General features: G+C 56.0%; 1 protein-coding gene across 1 annotated transcript in view; it reads left to right on the plus strand.

Annotated features, from left to right (window-relative positions):
- LRP5 (LDL receptor related protein 5) overlaps positions 1–24366 on the plus strand; it is a 104458-nt gene that overhangs the window by 38965 nt on the left and 41127 nt on the right. The window contains exons 4-7 of the mRNA XM_074336834.2: positions 1689–1885; positions 3276–3407; positions 19908–20304; positions 21602–21773. Coding sequence (XP_074192935.2) covers positions 1689–1885; positions 3276–3407; positions 19908–20304; positions 21602–21773 — 898 coding nt within the window. The remainder of the gene's footprint in view (positions 1–1688; positions 1886–3275; positions 3408–19907; positions 20305–21601; positions 21774–24366) is intronic.

Genomic DNA, 24366 nt, shown 5'->3' on the forward strand with positions numbered 1-24366 from the left:
CCTGCCCAGCCCCCTCCCAGTGGAGACCGTGGCTGGGTCACTTCAGTGCTCTGAAGCTCGGGGCCTTACATGTGAGTTAGCGTAGTGGTTGTACTTCCTAGATGTAGCCACAGTATCCGATTTGGCAATGCATGTGAACTTGGGGCACAGTGCCTGGGCCCAGTAAGCACTCAGTAAAGGCTGGGGTACCGGGAGAGCTCTTGGATCTGAAGAGAGGCAGAGTGGGCGTGGCTGGTGCTGCGCCCAGAGGGGAGGAGGCGTCCTGCGAGGAGGGGTGAGGGTGGGTGAGGTACACTGAGGCCTGGCACTAGCATCCCGCAGCACCTCTGGCCGAGGCAGGACTTGGGGGGTGGAACAGCCCAAGAAATGATGGGTCTCTGGCTTCTCCGATCAAAAAATGGCAACACCAGCAGAAAGTTGGGTGGTTCCTCGGAATGTAAACCTTAACATGTGATCCACTCCTAGGTGTAAACCCCAAAGCATTGAAACTCAGTATTGAAACAAATACAGCAGCACTGTCCACAGTAGCTGAAAGGTGGAAACAAGCCAGTGTCCACTAACAGAGGAATGGCAAATGGATAAGCAAAATTGCTCTCTCTCTCTGCATATTCTGCAGCCATAAAAAGGAATGAAGCACTGTCCACGCTCCATGGAGGAATCTGCTAAGTGAAAGAAGCCAGACGCAGCAATGTCCAGAGCAGGCAGCTCCATAGAGACAGAGCAGATTGGTGGTTGCTGGGGTGGGGGTGTAGGGGGTGGGGAGCAACTGCTGAATGGGTTTGGGTTTTCCTATGGAGGGATGGAAATGTTCGCGAACTAGATAGAGGTGGCGATGGCACAACATTGTGAGTTTTCTGCATGGCTCTGAGTTACTCACTTTGGTTTTGTGTTATGTAAATTTCACCTCAGTAAATTTTTAAAAATATTGCCATCAAAGAAACAAAAAAGAGGTCACGTCAGGTCAGGTCAAGAAAGACCATGAGCGTATGGTTTTTGGGTGTTCCGAAACTCCTTTTGAGTGTTACTGTCCCCTGTACTGTACCAGGGGCTGGGGACGTGGTAGTGACCACCCACCCATAGTCCCCACCCTCCGGGAGCCTATAGGGAAGGGAGGGCCCTTAAGGAGATTGTCACACACGATACCAGCTGTTCTGGTTTGTTGAGCATGGTGAATACATAGAAGAGAAAATCTTTTTCTTGTGTTGATACAAGTTGAATTCGTCTGAGACAAATGACTGGCCTTACAGGGAGGAGCAAGTACATTTGGTCTGATCTGTATTGAGTTTTTATAGCATAAGGACAGGACAGGTGTGTTCCTCATCAGCTCTTGTCACCAAGTGTGGCTTCCTCATTGCCACTTTCCTTCCTTCTTTCCTCTCTGTGGGGCACTTTTCCAGCAGCCACCGTTCTAGAAACAGGTTGCACAGGGAGCGGCTGGCTGTGTGGGCAGGAAAGGGGATGTTATGGTCAGGGATGGCGGGGGGCCATCCGGATCTGAAAGGTGCCCTGTGCACACTGGGAGAGGGTTCCTGGGACCCTCTGCCCTGGTCTCACTCGGCGCCATCACAGCTACTGTTGTCCTGTGTAGTGTAAATGGGTCAGCAGTGACGGTGGAAACCTTTCGAAGCTGGGTGCTGAGGGACCGTGGGGGCTCTGATGGCTTCTCCCTCTGCCTCCCGCACCTGCAGGCAGAAGGTGGTGGAGGGCAGCCTGACGCACCCCTTTGCCCTGACGCTCTCTGGGGACACTCTGTACTGGACCGACTGGCAGACGCGCTCCATTCACGCCTGTAACAAGAGGACCGGGGAGAAGCGGAAGGAGATTCTCAGTGCTCTGTACTCGCCCATGGATATTCAAGTGCTCAGCCCGGAGCGGCAGCCTTACTGTAAGTCAGGGTGGGTGCGGGGCGTGGGGGCCTGCGACTTCCCCCAGTGGGGGCCCGTGCTCTGCGGGAGGCCGACCCTCAGGCCATTGGAGGAGAAAAGGGGGTGCTTGCTAGAGCGGAGTGCAGGGGCGGGCTGGGCGGAGGCCTGAGAGAGGCCCCCCTGCAGAGCTAGTGTGGGGGCTGCTTTAGGTGGGGCTCCGCCCAGTGGTCCTTGGAAGTGGCAAAGAGATTCCCAAGGACGATTGCCCCATTTTCAAGTTCCAAGGGAAGTTACGTATTTATTAATGAAAAATCTTCTCTGAGCCAAGGTTCTCAATCTGGGGTTCCCATGGGATCGTGCCAGGGATTCCCTGACGGTGAAAGGCTTGAAACGCACAGGCTCAGGGCTCCTGTGACAGGCAGCCAGTGAAACCAGGACCCTGGGCTCACCTGCACCCATGGGGACCAGGGCAGGGGTTTCTAGCCACAGCGCTATAGAAGATTCAAACTTTGAACTTACGAGTGGGGACGCAGGGGCACCTGTGCTCAGCTCTGAGAGCAAGGGGAGGGCTGTTGGGAGTGGCTTTCTGGTTAGCGCCATGATCCTTGAATGCATCCACACAAGGCAGTGCAGGCAGGGAGGGGAGGGGCACCGCCAGCGAGTGAGTGTGCTTCAGTTAACAGTGGGTTTGATACTCCGCATTTCAGGGCCACTGCACCCCACCCTGCCCTGGGCCGGGTGCGATACCGGAACTGTTTGTTCCGTTCAGTTGCATATTCATTGTGGAAAGGCTTGGGAGAATGAAAACCATTGTCATCAGCACCGAGAGCCTCAGCCCAGTGTCCAGCAAGCATTTGTGCAGAACCTATAGGGTCGAAACATATCGCAAAGATAAGACGGGCCTCTGCTCTCGGAATCCACCGTCTGGGGTGCCCCGTCATGACCGCACGGGCAGGTCCTGAGATCCTGCCAGGGCGGCCTTCTGGAGGAGGGGTCCCTCAAGGGCCTTGAAGGAGATGAGGGCCTCTTGTTGTAGGAGATTGGGGGCCGGGGACCAGGTGGGAGGATGCCCACATCTGGCCGTGAGAGTGGCTGGGAGAAATTGGAGGAATGGCAGTCACCTTGTCTGGTGAGGCTGAAGGCCTGGGGTGGCGGGGGTCAGCAGGGAGGTGGGATGGGTGTCGTGGTGATGGCCCCGATGCCACATGAGGTCGGCGTCTGGGCAGAGGGACACACTGGGGCTCCCAGGGTGGGGTGGGCTCCGAGGAGGTGGGGTATTGCTTTTTTGGCGACAAGTGGTGGTGGTGGTGGGAGCGGGTGTGTGTGTGTGTGTCTCTCTCTCTGTCTTTCTCTCTCTTTCTCTCGGGACCTGTTCTGGACCTCTCTCTCACCCTGTCCCGTTTTCCCCAGTCCGCACGCAGTGTGAGGAGGACAATGGTGGCTGCTCCCACCTGTGCCTACTGTCCCCGAGGGAGCCTTTCTACACGTGCGCCTGCCCGACTGGCGTGCAGCTTCAGGACAACGGCAAGACGTGCAAGGCAGGTGAGACGGAGGGCACTGGCGGGGCCGCGCTGGCGGGATGGGTCTCTACCCGTCCCATTTCCATGGGGTCTTCATGCCGTAATAACCCCCCATGGAAAGTGAGGTGGAGGACACGTTCTCGATGGGCATTTTCATTGCACAGAGTTCAGTTGAGCCCCTCCCCCACACACCTTGTTTTTCCTTTGCTGTAGGTATTTTACCACCGTTTCCTTCTCCCCCTTAATTTTCACTTGGTACTTGAAGGACTCATACTATGGTTATTTTTTAATGAAGTGTCCCCCTTCCTCTGTGGCCGTGTCTGAGCCGCTTTATTTCCAGGTGTAAGGGTCAGGGTCTGTGCTTCCAGGAATGGGGCGAGTCGAGGAATCGGCCTGTCCCCGGGGATGTAGGGCCTGGCCAGCAGGGGGATTAGGGAGAGAGGTCAGGCCGTGGCCACCCCTGGGCCTACTGCCCCTTGGGGGGAACAAAGGGAGGGCAGGGGCTTCCTGGGGGGGCTGGCTTGTGCCATGGGTCCCGTGGGGTAGGGGTTCTGTGGGGCGGAGTCTGAGGTGAGCAGCCCACGGAAGCACTCTCCCCCCGCTTTGCCCATGGCTGCTGGTCCATCGCTGCTACCTGAGCGCTGGGGCCCAACCCTGGGGTTTCCTGGTCTTCAGCTGTTGGCAGGCCAAGGTCGTGGGTGAACCTGTGGTCGTGCTGAGGGTGGGGTCTCCTCTACTCCCTGGCAGGGCTTCTGCTTCCGTGAAGTCTTCTCTGTCGCATCAAAGGGTCTGTTATTTGCGTAGCGTGCTGGCCCCTGCAGCCCCACCTACGAAGAGCCTCGTTTTCCCAGGTGACCCTGGGAGGTCATTCATGTAGGGAAATCATTAAAAGGACACATCACCATTTGGGAACTAGAGATGAGAGTGGCTCAGTCCTCACGGTTCTTTTAAAGTGGGTCGCCGGCTGCTCAGAGCTTGCCTTAGGAATCACGGGAATGGCACCTCATTCCGTTCATTCATTACTGAGCACCTGCTGTGTGCTGGGCACAGTTCCTGGGTGCGGGGGTCCCGAGTGTGCAGCGCAGACGCGAGCCCTGTCTCCTGGGGCTCACCGTGCTAGGGCTGGGATGCGGGGGGAGACAGTGAATTAGAGAATTGTTTGGGGTGTTAGAAAGGCGAGTGTGTAGAAGACCAGCCTCTCGGTCCCTTTGGGCGACGTTGCCATTCACATTGGCCACGGAGGTGAGGCTGGGAGAGAAGCTAGGCCTGGAGCTCAGGAGGACCAGGCCTGTTGCCTTGAGTGGTTCAGCGATACCAGGGGTTCAGAGTAAGCGGCTAAGGGTAGGTGGTAGACACTCGAGGGCAGGGGCAGTTTGGCCAGGTTGGAGTAATGCCCTCATTTTACAGATGAGAAAACTGAAGGTAAGTCATTTGTCTGGGGTCGCCTGCAGCAAGCAGCAGAGAAGGTTCTAGAAGGTGGGCCCTCCTGGCTCCCAAAGGCCTGGGTTTGCTGCTGCCTCTTGCTTGGAGAGAGGTGATTGGGTAGTTGATGTCCTGTGGCCTGGCCTTGGCGGGTTGAGCCGGCTTCGAAAGCTCCACCAGAGCTCAGTTGTCGCTGACGTGAAATGCAGAATAATTTTTGCATGAGGGGGCCCCGCCTTTTCATTCTGCAGTGGTCCCTGCAAATGATGTCCTGCTTGGTGTATTTGAGACGCTAAAGGGACAGTCTATTAATATTCCAGTGTGTCTTTGCTGTTTTTCTGTGTCTTTCTGTGCATTTCACGTGACATTATTGCAGGAGCATTCGCAATTTGTGTATATTATATACTTCAAGAACATGAGTTGTGGTGCCTGAAGAGTATTTTATCAAGTGGATGTACTTTTTGAACCATCTTTCCCTGTTGGGCATTTCTGTTCTTTGTGTGTTTGCTGTTTCTGAGTTGTGCTGCCTGGAGAGTGCTGGCTTGGGCCTGGCCAGGACTAAGAGGGATTTGGACCTGGTGTCTCTTGGCCATTGATTAGTGATGCCTGCCCGAGCCCTTGTTGGATCGGTTTGTGATGTCTGCTTTGGGAGCGGGAGGGGTGTGGCTGGATGCAGGTCTGGTTGCCATCTCTGCCCACTTGGGGTGTCCAGAGTCAGGCTGCATGTGGACATTTGGGGAAGGAGTGGGGCATGGACATGACCACCCCATCTTGTAGAAATGCCTGTCAGGCACCTTGCCCTGATGAGGCACTTGTATCGGCAGCTTTTGTTAAGGCCTCATGCATCAGAGTTCCAGGAATGGGGTCTGGGCAAAAATGGGGTGTGAACCCTAATAGAAACCTGGAGTCATGGTCCAGTGAAGCTGGAGAAGCCTGGAGTTCCAGAAAGGATGTGCCCAGGCTACGCTGGGGTGCAAAGGGCTGTTGGTCATCTGGGGGTAGCTGGTGCCTGGGGCCTTGTCACTCTGTTCCTCCCTTCGTCATCTGCGAGATGGGGTCCAGGCCACCCCTTGCCCAGGGAAGTTGTGGAGGGTCCACTGTGTTAACAGGAATTGAAAGCTCTGTGCAGGGTGCCTGGTGCATAGTAGGTGCACAGTACATGGCGGCCAAGTCCACCATTCGTTCTGTTGGCCTCTGATTGTCTCAGCGGGCCTGAGGGAGCTGGGACAGGTCTGCTGGAGGCCTAGGTTTGCCTCCATTGTCCAAGGGTCCTCCTGCCCCGTGGGGGAGGGCTGATTTCTTTTCCAACCAGAGGAGGCAAAGGCTGTGGACTCACATGGACCCCGGCCTCCTTTCTAGTTCCCAGTGTTCCAACAGCTGGAGCCTCTGAGCCCTGGGGAACCTTCCCCCACCCCCTGCGTGCATACTTGGTTGTGCCTTTTGAGCGCACTGCATTCTTTCTGCAAACGTTAACTATGCATCTCCATGTCCAGGCCCAGAGCAGTTCTGGGGATCCCCCTCCTGCTGGGGGTGAGGGCAGGGCAGAGTAGAGGAGGCCGCGTGGGGTGGGAGGGCTTCCTGGAGGAGGTGGCATGGGAGTGCTGAAAGTTGGTGGAACTGGTAGATTAGCAGCAAAGCCTGCCCTTCCTGTTGGAAGCTGGGGGCATTGGAGGCTGATCCATAGCACCCACCCCCTTCATCTGTGACAGCAAGCCAGCAGATTCCCCCAGGATTTGGCTGCTCTGGGCCACCTTCTTGTAAGGATGGTTTTGCCCCCCAACTAGGAAGGACACTTTTATAAATAACTCCATTGGAGAATGCCAAGTGTGCAGAAGAAACACCTTTTGTGGTCACTCGGAGGGGCTGGCCTGGGTGGGGTGTGGGCCGGGCAGGGGCGGCTGCAGAGGGCACCTCTGGGACTTCATCTTTCTGCCTTCTCTCCAGATGCCCTGTCCAGGGTGTTACGTCAGAAGGAGGGACAAGCTCCCCAGAGGGGATAAGAGGGATGGGAGGACATCTTGCTTTGCATGAGAGTGTGACTGTGGGTTGGTGTTTTTGTAAGAACTGTTCCTATTAAAGGACTGGTTGGTTCTGGGGGCTGATGGGGCTTCCGTAGCTCCCTGCCCTGGAGCCATTGGAAGTTGTAGTGTTCCACAAGTAACTGGGGTGGGAAAGGGTAAACAGCGTTTTCTAAAAGTTTTAGTTTGAGTTAAGAAGAAACTCAGAAGCTTCTCAGAAGCGTTTCACCTAGATGGCATTCTGAAAATTTCTCCATATTCCTTAATCCAAAGGGATACAGGAATGAGTGAGAAATGGGTTCTGTCCTTGGAGGCCTGTTCGGGGGAAAGATACGGCCAGTCAGACTGGCCCGTGCACGGCCTGCGTGGGGCCAAGGGCTTCTGGTGTCACAAAAAGCGGCCCCCGGGCCTGTGAACGGGGGCTTTAGGCGGCTTCTCCCGCCCTCCAGTCCTTAATCCTTGCCACAAAAGATCTCGTTAAAGGAAAAGCTTTGATTAAAAGGCCATAATCCTATCACCTGAACACAGTCTGCCTTCCTTTCTGTGTGTGGCTGTTGAGACCACCAGCGTCCGAGGGCATGAGCAGGTCTGCGTCCTGTGGACATAAATTACATGTGGAATGTATCCACGTTTGAGCACAAATGATGCGCAGGGTACCGACTGAAACCACCTGGAGAAAGTAGCTGGTAACACAAAGGCAAGACAAGGAAACACGGAGTTCTGTAGAACGTTGCTGCTCCTGACGGAGCTCTGAGGCCCTGGTGGGCGAACCCCGGCGGGAAGGGAGCGATACCCATGGAGGGCTGCCAGCTCCAGGGGAGTTTTCCGAGGTCGGGAGTCTGTCTGCTGGGAGGGTGGAATTCAGGGGCTGCCAAAGGAAGCCCTGGGGTTGCTCAGGGATCTCCTCTTGGCTGTGGAATCCATGAGGGCCAGTGTGTGTGTGTGGGGAAGGGGTGAAGAACCGAGACCACGCGGTGAGGGCTAGGAGGTAGCCTTGGGCTAGGGGAAAGGCCTTCAGAGAAGATGGAGGTGGAGAACGAGGCTGCGCTGGGCGGCTTCTCGATTCCACAAGGGGAGGCATCAGAAGCAGTGTTCAGGAAGGATAGTACGGCTTTAGCTGTACGTATTGCAGAGCCTGCTGAAGACTTGTGGCGGTGAGGAAATTCACTCTCAGCCAAACCCAGAATTTAGAGCACCTCGTTTTCAATTGTGTCATGGCTCTCTCTGTCAAGTCATTGTTTATGATACCTTAACTCACGTTCTTGGGGAAATGACTCCACCTCCCTGTGCGGCTTCACCTGTCAAAGGCATGGCAGTCGTACCTGATTCAGGGGGCTGCTGAGGGGAAAGCCTGGCTGCCCAACACATGAGCTATGCTTGAATTTGACCTTGAACCTGGAGCCAGCCAGGCAATCTGGTTTGATCCCAGGGGAGCAATTCTTCTCTGAACGTTTGGAATCAGAAGTACATACAGAAGTTGGGTGGAGGCAAAGGGTGGATTGGGTGCCTTCCTCACTGGCCTAGTTGGCAGCGGGCAGAGGGGTGAAGCGTGTGTCGAAAGTGAGCTGGGTATGTGATTGATTCCCTTTCCTGTGGGATGAAGGTCAGTGTTGGGCTGGGAGGGACTTGGGGTCAGGGTCAGGGACCTGGCTGTGTCAGCATTCCTCAGACCCTTGTCACATCCACGTTCTCCAGCCCCACCAAATCAGTGTCCTTGACAAGGGTCAGGGGTGGGAGGTGGCGGGCTGAATGTGCACGTGACACGTGCCCAAGGCAGGTGGATGGGCAGGCAGGTCAGGAAGCCTAGCCTGAAACACCTCAGGATTTGAAGCTGTGCCCTCAGGCATGACTGTTGCATTCCTGGGGCTCTCACTTGGGGCGTCTGCTTCATGGAGCTGAAGATGAAGAAATTTTTTGTGACTTGTGAGAATCCTATTTTTAAGTGTTGTGCGGGGCGGCCTGCGGGTTTCTGGTCCTGCTCCCCACATAAGAACGCAGGACATGGTGAGTCCAAAAAGGCACACCCACGGAGCCATAGGTAGGGGAGTCATACCACTGTGGTCTCACTGGAGGCTGGATTCACACGACGTGCGACCTGCTGTCCGCTTTTCTGCCAACCAACCGACTCCCACTTGCTAACTAATCCGCCGTGCTACCTGCAATCCGCTCTTGCTAGCTTAGCCACCATCTTCTTGCTAGCCCCCATTTGCTGCTAGCTTAGCCACAGCAGTTATATTAGTGGCCAATGGCTCACTGGTTACAGCTGACGGCCAACTAGCCACAGCTGATGGCCATCCAATCACAGTTGATGGCCATTTACTACCCGAGTGAGCACCTTTCCACGTGAGGCCGAGAGCCTGGAAACTGCACTCCTGGCTCTGTCCCCACATTAAGTAAATGAAAGCCAGCCCCTGTGTAGGGGGTCAGTGCCTTGCCCAAGGAAGGGGCTGAGGGGGTTGGTGATGACGCTTAGATGCCAACAAATGGGGGGTATGACATCCCAGGAGTGTGCAAGCATCCCCTTAGAAGGGGAAGATGGGATAGGGGCGGGCCCTCACTGTCGTTTGCCCATGGAAGGCAGCTGGTCAGTCAGCCCTCTGAGCTGCAGTTTCCTCACCTGTGAAATGGGGCGAGCAGAGTAATGCCCTTTACCACGATTGAGGGGGTCAGATGAGAAGCTGCCTGTTAAGTGCTGCCTAGTATGCCCGTGTGGGGTCCACGCAGACAGGGCATGAGACTCGGGACTCCCTCTGGGCTCAGGGGTGAAGAGTCTTAGATTCCCCAGACCCCCCTGAAGTGGCCCTGGTGAGGGTCCTGTAGGTTTTGAGACTAGGAAGGAAGTCACAGCAAGTGGCCCCCTTGTGGGCCCAGCTCTGCCAGGGGCTTGGGAAGATGGGGGTTGGGGGCGGTGTGGTTCCCTGTGGGGCCCAAGTGACTCTTGTCCTGGGAAGCAGCACACAAGGAGCCCTCCCCGGGGCGGGCCAGGCTGCGATCCCACGCGCCTGCCGCCCTCCAGCCCAGCCTCCCCACCCCCTCTGCACTGAGGCGCCCAGCTGGCTTTGGTTTTCCCCATGTTTTTCCAATTATGTGGAATGGGCTAAAAACAGCAGTAGCGGGGCCTTATTTGGGAGTTACCACCACCGTCCAAGGAGGCCTGCTGCTTCCCTCCTTCCAGCCCTCTCAGCGGCCGGCTCTTTGTGGGACATGCCCCTGTTGTTTTGACTTTTGTCCCCACGTATTCCTTATCGCTAGGGGCTTCTGGGTGGTGTGCCACCCACCCCATCCCCCACCGTGCTCGGGGCCTGACCGACCTGGGCAGGTGGCTCATGGGGTGGCCAGGCTGTCTGGGCAGGGTTCTCTGTCCCCACCCAGGCCTTTCCAGCTGAGGCTGTGGCCGCCGTCGGACAGGCGGGAGGCTCGGACTCCGTGATTTACGGGTCCGCCTGCCGCACCTCGCCAAGAAGTAGTTTTAACAGATGTTCACAGGGACAGGAAACAAAAAGACGGCGGGGATGTGGCTGGCCTAGGCGGCGGGGGAAACAGAGGCGTCACTGTCGGGTCTGACGGGCAGACTGACAACTGGGCGGCGTCTCAAAGCCCCTCACATCCATCCGTCTGTCCGGGCGGATTAGCTGAGGCTCAGGGCCGGGGAATAAGGGGCGCGTTTGTTCCCAGTCTGGCTGTCTTGTCACTTATCAGGGAAGTAGGTCAAAGGGAAAAGAAAGGAGGCCCTTGTGGCCGAGGCTGCCGCCGCCCGGGCTGTGATTGGCGTTGACTCTGCAAACAGAAGGCAGCTGCTGTTCTCAGCCGTGGACCGTCAATTTTTAATAGCAAGAAAATCAGATTGCACAGTCCCAGGAAATGGTGTGACAAGCCCGAGCACTAACTTTATTAGAAATCGAGGTATAACTTGCAGACAATAAAGTGCACAGATTCTAAGTGCACGTTTTGATTAGCTTTGACAGTTGTGTAAATCTGCATAACCACCACCCCAATCGAGATACAGAACCTTTCTGCGACCTGAAAAATTCTCCCCACCCCGCCACCCCTGGCCCCGCCCTGCAGAGGCAGCCGCTGTCCTAACTTCTATTAGCAAGGATTAGTTTTGTCTATTCCAGAACTTCACAGAAATGGAACCACACAGCATGTGCTCTTTTGTGTCTCAGCCTGAAGACTAACTTTTAAATTGAATAGAAGGCGAGGGGAGCATGCCGTATTCTTAGAAAGAGAAAACTGTCCTCGTAGGGTTCCTCCTGGGTGCGGCTAGCTCCGTGTGGATGCCCTGTGTCCTCTCTGGCCACCCCGACACTAGGCCTGTCCCCCCCAGCCTGTTCTGTGTCCCCCTTGCTCCTGCATCCTGAGCCCAGCTCCAACTTGGCCCCAGACGACCCTGGACCTCAGCTGTCTCCCCTCACTTCAGAGTCAAATTCTGGGCTCCTGGGGTCCAAGCCCTGCCAGAATCCTGGTCTGCCCAGAGGAAGTCCTCACCCGTCCAGCCCCTTCGGATCACACGCCATTTGTGCCCTTTCTGCGTTTGGTGATGGCTGCAGATTCCCTGTGTTGGTCCCACTGACAGTGCTCTTGTGCCTGTGCCTGCGGGAGGGGCAGTGACCAGACCACTGCATGAGCTGGGCTGATGCCTGGGGCTGCCAGTTTGTCATCAGAGAGAGACTAGGCGGATCTTTTTGTACCCTTTACCTCCTATTCCATTGGAAATAGATGGTTTGCTTCTCTCCACCCACCCCCTGAGCCCCTACCTGTCTTCCTGCCTTTGCCCTGTGCTGTGCTCGCTGTTCGCAGCACCCTTCCCCACGGCTCCTGACCTGACGTTCCTTCAGGCCTCCATTCAGACACCCCGGGCCCTCTGGGAGGGAGGGACGGAGGGATTCTGGCTTCTCCTAGGAACAACGTCAGGCCCAGGAAAAGTGCTGGGAAAGTTGCTTAGTCGCCTTCGTCGGTGCAGCGGGAACGACTCTGGTGACTGCAAGAGGAGCCTTCTCTTGTCCCCTCCTTGCTACCCCCAGGGCCATGATTTGGTGGGAATTGGGGCATTTGAGTTTGAGGTCGGCCCTGCACCGTGTGGCTGTGACCCCCAATGAGGTGCAGGATCTTCGTGCCTTGTTTGCCTGGGAATATCAGGCATGACCCTGCCTCTGAAGGTGCCTTATAAACTGTGGGATGCGGTGCACTTGTGTTGAACCATGTGACCCATGGATGCTCAATCACCTTTGCACTAGAGAGGTGGCATTTTCATACGGTTCAGCCCACTCTGATTTGGGCCTCCACCGCTCGCATAGGGTGGCAATAGCAGTCATGTTCTTGGGGGCTGCCACATGGGTGGCCCTTCAGAGACCTGGACTCAGTGCTTTACAGCAGCTATGTGAGGACGGGAGGGTCTGTGACTGGCTGGCTTCATAAGCACCGGTGGTCAAGCTCTCCCAAGACCACAGGAGAAGGGGCAGAGACGGGGTTTGAACCCGGGCCACCTGGCCCAGGGTTTACTCCACTCCCCCGCCCCACACTGCCTGGGTTCCCAGGCAGAGGGGCACGTCCATGCACCCGGTCATGCCATCCCCAGGAGCCGCAGGACAGCGGGTGTTATCAGGAGGGGAGAGAGTCCCTGCTGTTTGTGGAATGCCGCTGGGGGGTGTGCCTGGCTCAGAAGGGCCCTCTGTGTGGACAGGCTCCTTAAAGAATGGAGCCAGGTGCCGAGTGGGACACAGCCTCTTCCTCACATGAGTCGCTGGCTGCTGTAAAGACCCCACACCTGCATTCCTGAGTTGCAGAGCTGCCCACCTTTAATTGGCCCAATGAACCAGACTTCGCTCGTGTGCCTCTCCCCCCACCCCCATCTCCGCCGGGGACCTGAGCCTTCGGGGTGCATCTCTGCTCCCTGTCTTCATGGACAACATGGCCAGGACAGGTCCTTGGGGGTGTGTTTAATGCCAGTGGGAGGGGACAGTGTACTGGGGTTGTGGCCTTAGGCTCCAGTGGTCATGGGCAGGAGACCTTTCCAGCCTCACTGCGGGCAGGACCTTATCCATACCCGAGTCTTACCTGTGAGGGGAAAGAAGTCAGGTAGCTTGCTCAGGGTCACTCGGTGAGGAAATGGGCCTGGGGAGCTAAAGTTGGGTGTGACCAGTGGGTTGTCCCGCCTGTGTGGTGAGCAGTCTTGGGGAGCGGGGAAAGACAGGTAGGGGAGGACCATATAAGGGACTGACAGCTGGAGACAGGAACAAGGGGCTGGCTGCAGGGGAGTCACAGGCTGGCGTTGACCTTGCTGTTCTGGCTGCCCCAGGCCTCTGGGCAGATGACTGACTTGCCCATTTTCGAGCTGAGCTGACCAAGGCCCAGACTCAAGGCCAGGGGACCTGCCGGCCACTCCTGGCGGCTGCAGCCTGCCTTCATGCTTGCTGGGAGGCCCAGGGTGGGCTATGCGGGTGGACAGCTGCTTGGGCCTTGGGTTTCCAGTGGAACCAGCGCCCGGCCTGGCCACTTCCTCTGTGCCTTGTGACCCTGTGGTCACTCGGCGCGGTTTCCTGGGCCAGGATGCTGGGCTGCGGTCTCAGCGTTTGTCCAACCACTTACCCCAGGAGGGCAGTGGAGAAATTTAATCAATTGCTAAAAAACAAAAATAAGCCGGCCGCCTGCCTGCTGTGAAGCTGTTTATGGCCTTAGAAACTGCAGAGTGGACAGTGGCCTGTGTTGACACCCGGCCCTGCCCACACAGCTCCTGGCCCGGAAGAAGGCCGAAGTCAGCTCTGCCTCCTGTGGGGGCAGCTGAGGGGAGACAGGGCTGAAGGAGACCCTGGAGCTGCGAGCAGGGCCATCCTTCCCACGTAGGCCGTGACCTTGGGGCTGCAGTTGGTTCAGTGGGGGATGGTGGTTATGTCCATTGTGTCTGCTGAGCGACGGGGTGGGGGGCGGGGGGCGTCCTTCCTCTTGTGTCTGGGCTGGTGTGGTCAGGCCACGCCCTGGGATGTGGTGTTATTTTGCTCATTGCAGAAATCCCTTTTCCCACGGTGGGGTGTGGGGGGGATTAACTGTGAGGACCCGGGAGGTCCTCACCCTGGGCCACCTGGCAGTGGGGTTTCCTCCTGGTCTGTCAGGGCTGTGGGTTTTCCTGCCCCATTCCTTTCTTCTCTTGCTCTTTCCTCTAACACGGTTCGGAACCTGGCGGTCACATAAACCAACCCCGAGGGACAGTTCAGCGGAGGGCTGGTGCATTCATTCCCCAGGTCGCTCTTTGAGAAGCCCTGTCCCCAGCGTCCAGACTCCCCCCCCCCCCCCCCAGACCTGGAGATCCTCTAAGGATAAACCCATGAACTCATGTTGTAAAGTCTTGGTTTTTTTCTTGCTATAAAGTGACATTTGTTTTCACTGTAGAAAAGAAAACATCATAAAAACTAATGGAGAAAATAAAAACCACCTATAATTTTGCCACCCAGAGATAGCAGCCGTTAAAGTGCTGGTGTGTTTCTCATTCATCTTTTTTCTGTGCGTTTCTTCAGATCTGGGGGTGCACGCCTGTGTGCAGAGGTGACTTCTCCCATTTACATTTCATGAGCACTTCCTAAGTCAGCCCTGCTCCAGGGTGCGGTGTTCAGGGCCTGTGCAATGACCTATATCCCAGTGCCTTCCTTTATTTTTAATGTATTGTATCAAATTTAGGTTGTTTACAGGTTCTTTTCTTTGGTTTGGGTTTTGCTGTTTTCAAGAAGCATTGGTGACTCTCTGTGGCCAGGAATCCATGTGCATTTCTAGCCACTGCTTTGGACTGGGTTCTTGGAGGAACTCGTGGGGTCAGAGGGTCCCCGAACCATGTTGCCATCCAGGAAGTGTGCGTTGGTTGCAGTCCTCTGGGAGGCAGGGACAGGCGGCACCCACACCGAGTATTAACACCCCCTCTCCCCAGTGGGGAGCAATGGGCCTTTCCTATTTGCATTTTATCGCCAATTACCACGAAGCTACCCGTTTTTTTCATGTTTATCTGCTGGGCTGTTTCTTCTGTTAATTTGTGTTTATGGTCTTTGCCTGTTTATTGCTGGGGTTTGGGTGCTTTTCTTACTGATTTATATGCCTCTTCGTTGACTTAAATTTAATAGACTTTTTGAGAGCAGTTTTAGTTTTACAGGAAAATAGAGTGGGGATACCGGGTGCTCCCCTCTCTAGCTCCTCTTCCGCCTCACCCAATTTACCCATTATCAGAAGTCACTTTCTAGTGTTGTAAAAGTCACACTTAATTCTCATAGGAGGGTTAGCACACAACCTGGGGGTCAAATGCCTCAGCTGCCTGTTTCTGTGCAGCCCACGAGCTAAGAATGGTTTTTACAGTTTTACATGGTTGCAAAGAAACTCACAAGCAGAATGTTTTGTGACGTGGGAAGACGATAGGAAATTCCCGTTTCAGGGTCCAGACATGAAGTTTTGTTTGCGCACGTTTGTTTGCTTTTGGTCATCTTTGGCGGCTTTCCCCTCGCAACAGCAGAGCTGAGCGACTGCGACAGACGCAGTTGAGGCCCGCAAAGGCTAGGCTGTTTACTGCCTGGTCCTTTGCAGAAAACGTGTGCAGACTCCTGCCGGAGACTAGAAGGAAGACCGGGGATCTCCAGAGATAACGGCTGTGGACACTTGGTGCGGTTTCCTGCCGGGCTTTTGTTCCAGAGTGGCGTGTTTGTCCTGTGGCTGGGTTCCTGCTGTACGCACAGCGTGCTGTGTGCACTAGACTTCCTTGCAGACGGGGATGGGCCCAGAGCGGCCCCAGCGTCCTGCATGCAAGAGCTGTGGCCTGTGGGACAACTCAAACTCTTGGTGGTCACCCAGTCTCTGAGCTCAGATCAGGCCCAATGTGGCAAGCGGAGGGGGAGGTCGTCGATAGGTCAGCCCATTCCTGCCCTCCCCAGCTGCAGACGGCCTCCACGCACTCTGGCCTCCATGCGGTCCCTTCTGCCTGGAGTTCCCTCCCTTGAAGCTGCCTTTCACACTCTGCTCCCTGACTTTCGTGGGTTGAATTGTACCCCCCCCCCCCCCAAGACATGTTAAGTTTCAACCCCAGGAACCCGTGAATGTGACCGAACTTGGAAAGAGGGTCTTTGCAGATGTATCCAAGTTAAGATGAGGTCATCCTGGATTCTGGTGGGCCCTCAATCCAACGACTGGTGGCCTTGTAAGGGGGAAATTTGGACACAGACACATGGGGGAGGAGGCTGTGTGAAGATGGAGGCAGAGATGGGAGTGATGCAATCGTAAGCTGGGGAATGTCGAGGGTGGCCAGCAACCCCCAGAAGCTCGAAGAGGCAGGAAGGAGCCTCCCCGGAGTCTTCAGAGGGCACGGCCCTGCCAGCACCTTGACGTTTGACTTCTGGCTTCCAGACTGTGAGCAAATCAATTTTGGCTGGATTAAGCCCCCCAGTTTGTGGTGATATGAACGCCCTTCTTTGTGTCTCGCCTCATCTGCCTGATCCCTGGCCTGGCACAGGGACTGTGCCCATGACGGAGGGCGGCTTGGTCTGGATGGATGTCAGCAGGGAGGGAGGGTGTTGAACTGGCCGAGTCCATGACCTTGGTCACCCTCAGGTCTGCTTTTTTGTTTTGAGAACGTCCTCTGCCAGGAAGGCCTTGCCCTGGCCTGTGCCCCGGCCTGTGCCCAGGCCCCACACCTGGCCCTGAGGCAGAGATGCTGTTCTTCTTTCCTGCGTGTCTGCAGGCAGGAGCCCCCCACCCCCTCCCCGGGAGGAGGCTCCAGGGACGGCTGCCCAGCCAGCGAGGGGAAGGTTTCACTTTCTTTGGCAGCACTGTGAGGCAGGCTATTTGTTTAAACAACCCCAAGGAAAACCATTTGGCCAAACTGTTAGTTTCTAAACAGTTTACCTCCCTGGTGTTTAAACAAACTCCTACCCTGGCTCCGTGTCTGGTCCCAGGAAGGGGGTCGGCCTCTCATCATGCCCAGGCACAGTGCCCTGCGCCCACCCCCAGGTGGCCCGAGGCCAGGGCGGCTGCTCAGACCTCATTGCAGACAACCTTGGGGGTCACCTGTGGGCAATAGCCTTGGTGAGCGTCCGCGGGGCCCGGGCTAGTGGTTCTCTCTCCGCTGCTGCCCCTGCTGGCCTGGCCCTGGACGGAGCACTCCATCACCTGTGGGTATGCCCTGCTCACACCTTCAGGTGAGTGGGCTGGACTGTGGCTCCCGCCCAGGGTCCTGGTCTCTGCAAAGCTCAAATGAAAACCTCAATGTCTCTGCAGCCCTAGGAGTGAGTGAGGCCCCCCCCCTTTGGAGTCCATTAACACCCACAGATTTATCCCAGCATTTAATCGCTGCCTCAGCCACAGAGACTTTATTCTGAGGGATGCTGATAATAGGATTCCCTGATGGGGTGTGTGCTCGAGGCTTTGTATCACCCTGGTTACCTGGTTACCGGAGGGATGGGGCCGGTCACACTTAGCCGTGATAACTCTGCCTGTTGGACACGCAGCCAGAATCTGCTGCGTGGTGACAGCCACATGAACCCCAGAGGCTCTTGGAACTGGAGGCCAGACCCCCAGTCTCAGCCACCGCCGTACCCCAGCTTTCCTTCCTAGCACCAATTCACTGATGGCGCACCCCAGGGCAGATCCACTCCCACCCCTAGCACCTTGCCCAGGGCCTGGCTGAAGGTGGCTGTCCATAAAGGTACGGAGCCAGCGGGCAGCCTGTCAGCCTCGGGCTTCCTGCATGTGCCAACTTCAGGGATTGGAGTGTTTGTGGGGCCTTATTTTCCCACAAGTGCTGTGTGTCCTTGGGTGGGGAGCTTAACCTCTCTCTGCACATCAGGTTCCTCATCAGTAAAATGAGGCAGAATCTTACCTCCAGGGGCTGGAGTGAAGACTGTGCTATTTTAGGTGATCGTGTCTGGAGGATCATGGGAAAAGGGATGGGCGAAACAGGCTCAAAATGTGTTTCGGGACCGAGTGTCGGTTTCCATCTGGGACCAATGTTTTCTGTGGCGTCGTGGAGGAAGTGCTTGAGATCAGTGGGGTGTGACATACTCTCCCGTCTCGCTCAGTGAAGCTGCCACCGGCCTCGGCTTGGGAGAGCGACAGCCTCTGCTGGCAGGGCTCTTCCTGGCCGTGCCCTGGGGATACCCTACCTCTGCCATGGTGGCAGATCAAGCCACAACCCTCCACGGAGTTTGGTTTATGGTCCCCTTGATGTCAGAGCTAGAAAAGACTCAGACACCATCAGGTAGGGCTGATTCTTCTCTACTGATGAGAAAACCAAGACCCACTGAGGGTGAGGGAAGTGCCCAAAGTCACACAGCAGGGGTCAGCAGGTTCCTGCCCGGAATTCTTCCTGCTCGTTCCATGTTGGCACCTTCTCTGGGCATGGCCTTGTGCTGGGGTGTGTGCCAGAAGCCCCACGAGCCAGTCAGGGTGGTGCCCAGGCCGAGGGGCAGACAGTGTGTGCGTGTGCAGTCAGTCCGTCCACTGGGGAGGTGAGGCAGGAACAGTTTCCCCCGGGGGAGGAGGTGACATGTGACTTGGGCCTTGAAGAACAGGTCAGATGTCAACAGAATATTTTGGGAATGGAGGCCAGAGGAAAACAATCTGTTGGAATTCAGAATTCCCCTCCCCTCCCTCCAACATACATCAAACCAGAACTTGCACTAAATCTGACTTTGATTCTTGCAAGTGTCCAATGGCTCTTGGGCACTTGGAGAAGCTCTTGAGTGCCGCCTGCCTTAGTTTCCCTGGCCCTGGGCTCATGAAGCCATTGCTGTCACGTGTGCGCCCTCTAGTGGAGGAATCAGAGAATGAACTCTGGGCCTTGGAACGGGCGAGTCAGGACCGGTTCCCGCCCTTACTTGAAATGTAGGGCACCAGGTTCTGAGGGCTCGGCCCTTGGGCAAGAAGCCAGCACTGGGGTGCAGGAGACCACCTGTGGCTTGACCGGGCACTGAGGAGACCTGGCGGTTGGTTGCAGAGGCTGGGCCTGGGGGTCTGGGGGCCTGGGTATGAGGGAGATGCCAGGCTTGCTCTGGCTTCAGGGGGTCCTTCCCCATTCTGGGCCTCTGGTGAAACCAGGCAAGTGGCCCCAACGTGTCAGGAATGGTCTCTGGGCCTAATCCTCCTGGTTCTGAAAGGGCCAAAATGACACAGCTCTGGGGAAGGGACCACATCCTGACCTCAGCAGCCTCTGGAGGTGTCCCCACAGGTCCCCACCTCCTACATGCACACACTTTGTGGCTCAGCTCAACTGCCCCTTTCTCCCTGAAGCCCTCCTTCCCCCCGCACACTCTACAAGGCAGTTTCATAGCCCACGACCACACGTGTCACGCACAGTCCGATTCCTTCCTAGTGGCCGTCCATGGTGGGGAACACCCCGGGGCCCCGCGTCTACGTGCCCCTTCTGCTGGAAGCTCTGTAAATCCCAGCAGGGAGGATCCAGGACAGAGTCAAATGTTAACACCTGCCAAGTGACAAAGAGGCAGCCTGTGCACCTGTCCCAGGGCATTCACCCTTGTCCGTGAGACGGCCACTAGGAAGGAATCGGACTGCATGCCACGTGTGGTCGTGGGCTATGAAACTGCCTTGTAGAGTGTGCGGGGGGAAGGAGGGCTTCAGGGAGAAAGGGACCGTTGAGCTGAGCCACAAAGTGTGTGCACGTAGGAGGTGGGGACCTGTGGGGGCTTTGAGGGGTATGGCCAGCAAGTGGGGTCTGGAGCCCAGTGCCCAGGCAGGACTTGTAGTTGGGGCTGGTTTGTGGCCAGGAGAGGGTTTGCCGGGGGGAAAGGGGACTGAGTGTGCAGCAGCTCTTCTGCTGTGCAGTGGTTGAAACCTGGTGGCTGTGTGCCTTTTAGCCGGCTGCATAACTTCTCTGTGCCTCTGTTTTCTCATCTGTAAGATGGTGATGCAAATAGTGTCAGTCTCACCGAGCTCTTGTGAGGGTGAATCAGTGACTGTGTAGGAAGATTACCTAACACGGCTTGTCCTTGCCAGGAAGCCCCGGGGGCCTGGCTGAGCCCCTTCTCCGCCCCGCCGTGCCCACCCCGGGCCCTCTCTCGTCCTGCCGCAGGCCCCTGACCCTCCTGCTCGTGTGTCCGCAGGGGCCGAGGAGGTGCTGCTGCTGGCTCGGAGGACGGACCTGCGGAGGATCTCGCTGGACACGCCGGACTTCACTGACATCGTGCTGCAGGTGGATGACATCCGGCACGCCATCGCCATCGACTATGACCCACTGGAGGGCTACGTCTACTGGACGGACGACGAGGTGCGGGCCATCCGCAGGGCGTACCTGGACGGGTCGGGGGCGCAGACGCTGGTCAACACCGAGATCAATGACCCGGACGGCATTGCGGTCGACTGGGTGGCCCGGAACCTCTACTGGACGGACACCGGCACCGACCGCATCGAGGTGACGCGCCTCAATGGCACCTCCCGCAAGATCCTGGTGTCCGAGGACCTGGACGAGCCCCGCGCCATCGTGCTGCACCCCATGATGGGGTAAGGCCGGGGGCGGGCGGGCCTCCCACCTGACGGGGGCTGGGGCTGGGGGCGGGCCTCACAGAAGTGAGAGACCCAGTGGCTCTGGAACTTTCTCCTGTGTCAGAGTCCCCTGGAAGAGGGCTCGCTGAGATGTGCAGGGCTGGGCCTGCTCCCCGCGTTCTGACTCGGGAGGTCTGGGATGATGCCTGAGAACTGGCATTCCTGGGGACAGGACTTGGAGTAGCTCTGTCTCAGGCTGTTGTGCGCATGTGTAGAAAGCCCGGGAAACCTTGGGTTAGTCGTGTCTTCCCCTGGGCTTCTTGTCTGTAAAGTGGAATGGTCCACTTTACATGGTAGCAGCACTGATGGCCGCTGCGGACTTACCACGTACATGCTGGGCCCCTTCGAAGCACATTACACTCAGTGAATCGTTTCCATGTCCCCTCGCCCCCCGGGGTATGTACAGTTGTATAGGGGACAAAGCTGAAGCCCAGAGAGGTTAAGGGACTTGCCCAAGGTGGGGCAGGAGCATGGATGCTGCTCCAGAGGGCAGTACCGTCCCCCAAGGAGGGTGGGTGAGGGTGAGAGGTGGGTCCCCTGGGGGGCAGGCGCAAGGAGGCAGAGGAGCTCACTGCCGGCTCCATGGAGGGGCCTGTGGCTCGGGACTTGTGCCCCACTGTGCTGCCGCTGAACTCTGTCATCTCTGCCTCTTGGACCTCACTGCCCTCATCTGTGAGATGGGGGTGGGGGGCAGCCGGCTCCAAAGTCCCTCCCAGCTCTCAGTCTGAGGAGCCGCCCGGGCAAGTGGGGCCGGCAGTTGGGTGTGAGAGAGAGTGGGTTCCGGGAGGAGGGGCTGTGACTTGGGGCACAGCTCAGGCAGTTTCTCCTCATGGGCAGGAACCCTCCACCTGGGGGCGGCCACCCCAGGATCTAGTTTTGCTCTTTGGGGCCATACAGAACATGTCACCTGCTTTGCACATGGGAGCCCTCGGCCATTTCAAGAAGGGAAGGTCCCACTCTGCCTCTTCCTCCCTCTCGGAGCTCAGCCCCTCCAGCCCCAGGTCCCTCTTTAGGGTGTGTGCTGTCCGCTGACCTGCTGGACAGGAGATGAGCCCCTTCGAGCCTCGTGCAGTTAAGCCCGCACTGGGGACAGCATTGTCTCCGTGGGGGGCGGGCAGGGGAAAGGGGATCCGTCCCGCCAGCCAGCATTCCCCGAGCACCTCCTATGTGATAGGGACGGGCGTTGCTCTCAGCCCGGGGGTGCAGCAGGGACATGACAGATGGACGTGGTCATGGACATGTGTTTCTTCTCCAGCCTCATGTACTGGACGGACTGGGGGGAAAACCCCAAAATCGAGTGCGCCAACCTGGATGGGCAGGAGCGTCACGTCCTGGTGAACACGTCCCTCGGTTGGCCCAACGGCTTGGCCCTGGACGTACAAGAGGGGAAGCTCTACTGGGGGGACGCCAAGACGGACAAGATCGAGGTGAGTGGTCCCCACGGGGGAGTACGGTCTGTGGAGCCGTCCGGCACAGACCTGCAGCCTGCCTGTCCTTGGGCCCTGGGTTTTGTGCGGAGCCTGGGCCTCTCCACCCCTGCAGCCTGTCATACGTCTCAGGTGGGGCTCTGTTATGGGGACAAATAGAATCCTTGCAGTAATTATTTATCACGATACAGTTCTGATGTGCAGAAAGGCCTTACAGAGCTAATAACACTGCAGGATATACTGTGTTAAGTCAGATGTCATGGGGGAAGCGAGGGTCCCCGGGAACCCTCAGAACTACTTGTGTGACTTCTTGTGAGTCCTGAGCTATTTCAAAATACAAAGTCGTAATGAAATGTACATACCCACCACCCAGCTTAAGCTGCCACCCAGGATTAATGCAGTTGGCGCCAGGCGTGCCCACCATCCTGAATTTGGCCATTCATCTCCAGGCACGAAGTGATATTTTCTTGTACTCCTTGGATGTCTCCCTGGACACTACGTGGCCTTGTTCTGCGTGATTTTCCAGGCCGCATTTAAGTGGTGTCCTGTGTGCGTTCTTTGGCAACTTGCTTTTTACTCACAGGTGCTTTTTTTTGGGGTGCTCTTGATGATACAGTACTTAAATTTGTCCCTGATGCAGGGACATTAGTGATGTTGAAACCTCTCCTTGGCATGGACACCTCCCTCAGTTCCAGTAGCTTCTGGACGATCCCTGTCTGCTTTTGGTCACCTCACTTCCTATTGGTGTCACCACTGGGGAGTCACCTTTGCTCTTCTCACGGCTCCATGGGGAGCCGCCCCCCGGGCTGCTTGCAGAGTGAGGGTGGGCGCGAGAATATGAATGTGTGTCTGTGTCTCAGGGTTTCAAGCCACGTTTCTGAGCAGGATTGTACGGGGGGCGCAGGGCTCACAGATGCATCCCCCATTGACTCCCAAGTAGCCGTCGTCGTAACCATTTCCAGTTGGAGCTCCCTGTGAACGATCATTTTTAGAAGGACCTTGTTTCTAAAGGGAGTTTGAAGACACTTGTTTCTCGAGCCTCTGAGCCTGAAGGCAAGACCCTTGTTTCCGGTGGGGTCGGCAGACCCACCCACCCCTGGGAGCGGGTTGGGATGTGTGTGTCCAGCTGATGCCACTGGACGCGTTAAAGGCATTGATCCCTTTCCTCCCACGGCAGTGGCTTGTCATTTTCATTGTGGTAAAATAAACAACGTAAGATTGACCACCTTAATCATTTTAAAGTGTACAATTCAGTGGCATCTAGTACATTTACAGTGTTGTGCAACCATCACCTCTATCTAGGTCCAGAACATTTTCAGCACCCAAAAGCCTGTATCCATTAAGCACTTGGTACCCCATCTCTCCTCCCCACCCCCCAGCTCCTGCCACCACTAGTATACTGTCTGTCTCTATGGATTTGCCTATCCTGGACATTTCATGTGGATGGAATCATGCAATATGTGGCCTTTCGTGCCTGGCTTCTTCGTGTAGTGTACTGTTTCTAGGGTTCATCCAAATTGTAGCATACGTCTGTGCTTCATTCCTCTTTATGGCTAAATAATATTCCATCGTATGGGCAGACCAGATTTTGTTCATCCATCTGTCTGTAGACGGACGTTTGGGTTGTTTCCACGTTTTGGTGATCGTGAGTAATGCTGCTATGAGCATGCGTGTACACATTCTTGTTTGAGCGCGTATTTTTAGTTCTTTTGGGTCTATATCTAGGAGTGGAATTGGTGGATCGTGTAGTAATTTTATGTTTAACTTGTTGAGGAACCATTTTACACTCACTAGTGGTGTATGCATGTTCCAATTCCAAGGTATCCTTCCCAACACTTGTAATTTTTTTCTTCTTTTTTTTACGATTATAGCCATCCTCATGGGTGTCCTGTGGTGTCTCATGGTTTTGATTTGCATTTTCCTGATGACTAATTATATTTCACTTGCTTGTACCATCATAGTATTTTGTGGTATGTGGCATAGTCCCCATTTGTGGATGAGACACTGAGGTCCAGGGGACAGTAACTTGATCAGGGTCACACAGCAAGTAGGTGGTTTTTGATTTTGCAATTTTATAATCAGTCCACAGACAGAGCCCCAAAACAGTGTCAGGTTCCTGGACGGAATGTAAACTTTACCCGCCGGGATAATGGATAAGCAGAACGGACAGAAGTTAGGAGGCCGAAGGGTGGGGAAAGGTAGGAGAATATTAGAGTTTCAAGGAACTAAACAGAGGAACTAAAAATAGTTACGTCTGTAGCAGGAGGATGGGGAGGGGCACGTGCAGTGGCCGCAGGGGACAAACCAGAAACAGGCACCATGAGCGTATTACCTATTGATTTATAGTTAATCGCTAGGACTCTTAAAAAGACTGAAAAATTACAAGTGTTTGGGATTCTTGGATCAAACCATCTTGGGAAATATCAGGTGACTTTCCTGTGGGACTTTCATATGCTTAAATCAGCTGAGGGGACGGCCGGTTAGCTCAGTTGGTTAGAGCGCGATGCTCGTAACACCAGGGTTGCTGGTTCGATCCCCACATCGGCTAGTGTGAGCTGCGCCCTCCACAACTTGATTGAAACAACTACTTGAC

The sequence above is a fragment of the Rhinolophus sinicus genome, chromosome 14 (assembly GCF_057876585.1).
Source record: "Rhinolophus sinicus isolate RSI-liver-muscle chromosome 14, RSI-T2T, whole genome shotgun sequence".
Lineage (NCBI taxonomy): Eukaryota > Metazoa > Chordata > Mammalia > Chiroptera > Rhinolophidae > Rhinolophus > Rhinolophus sinicus.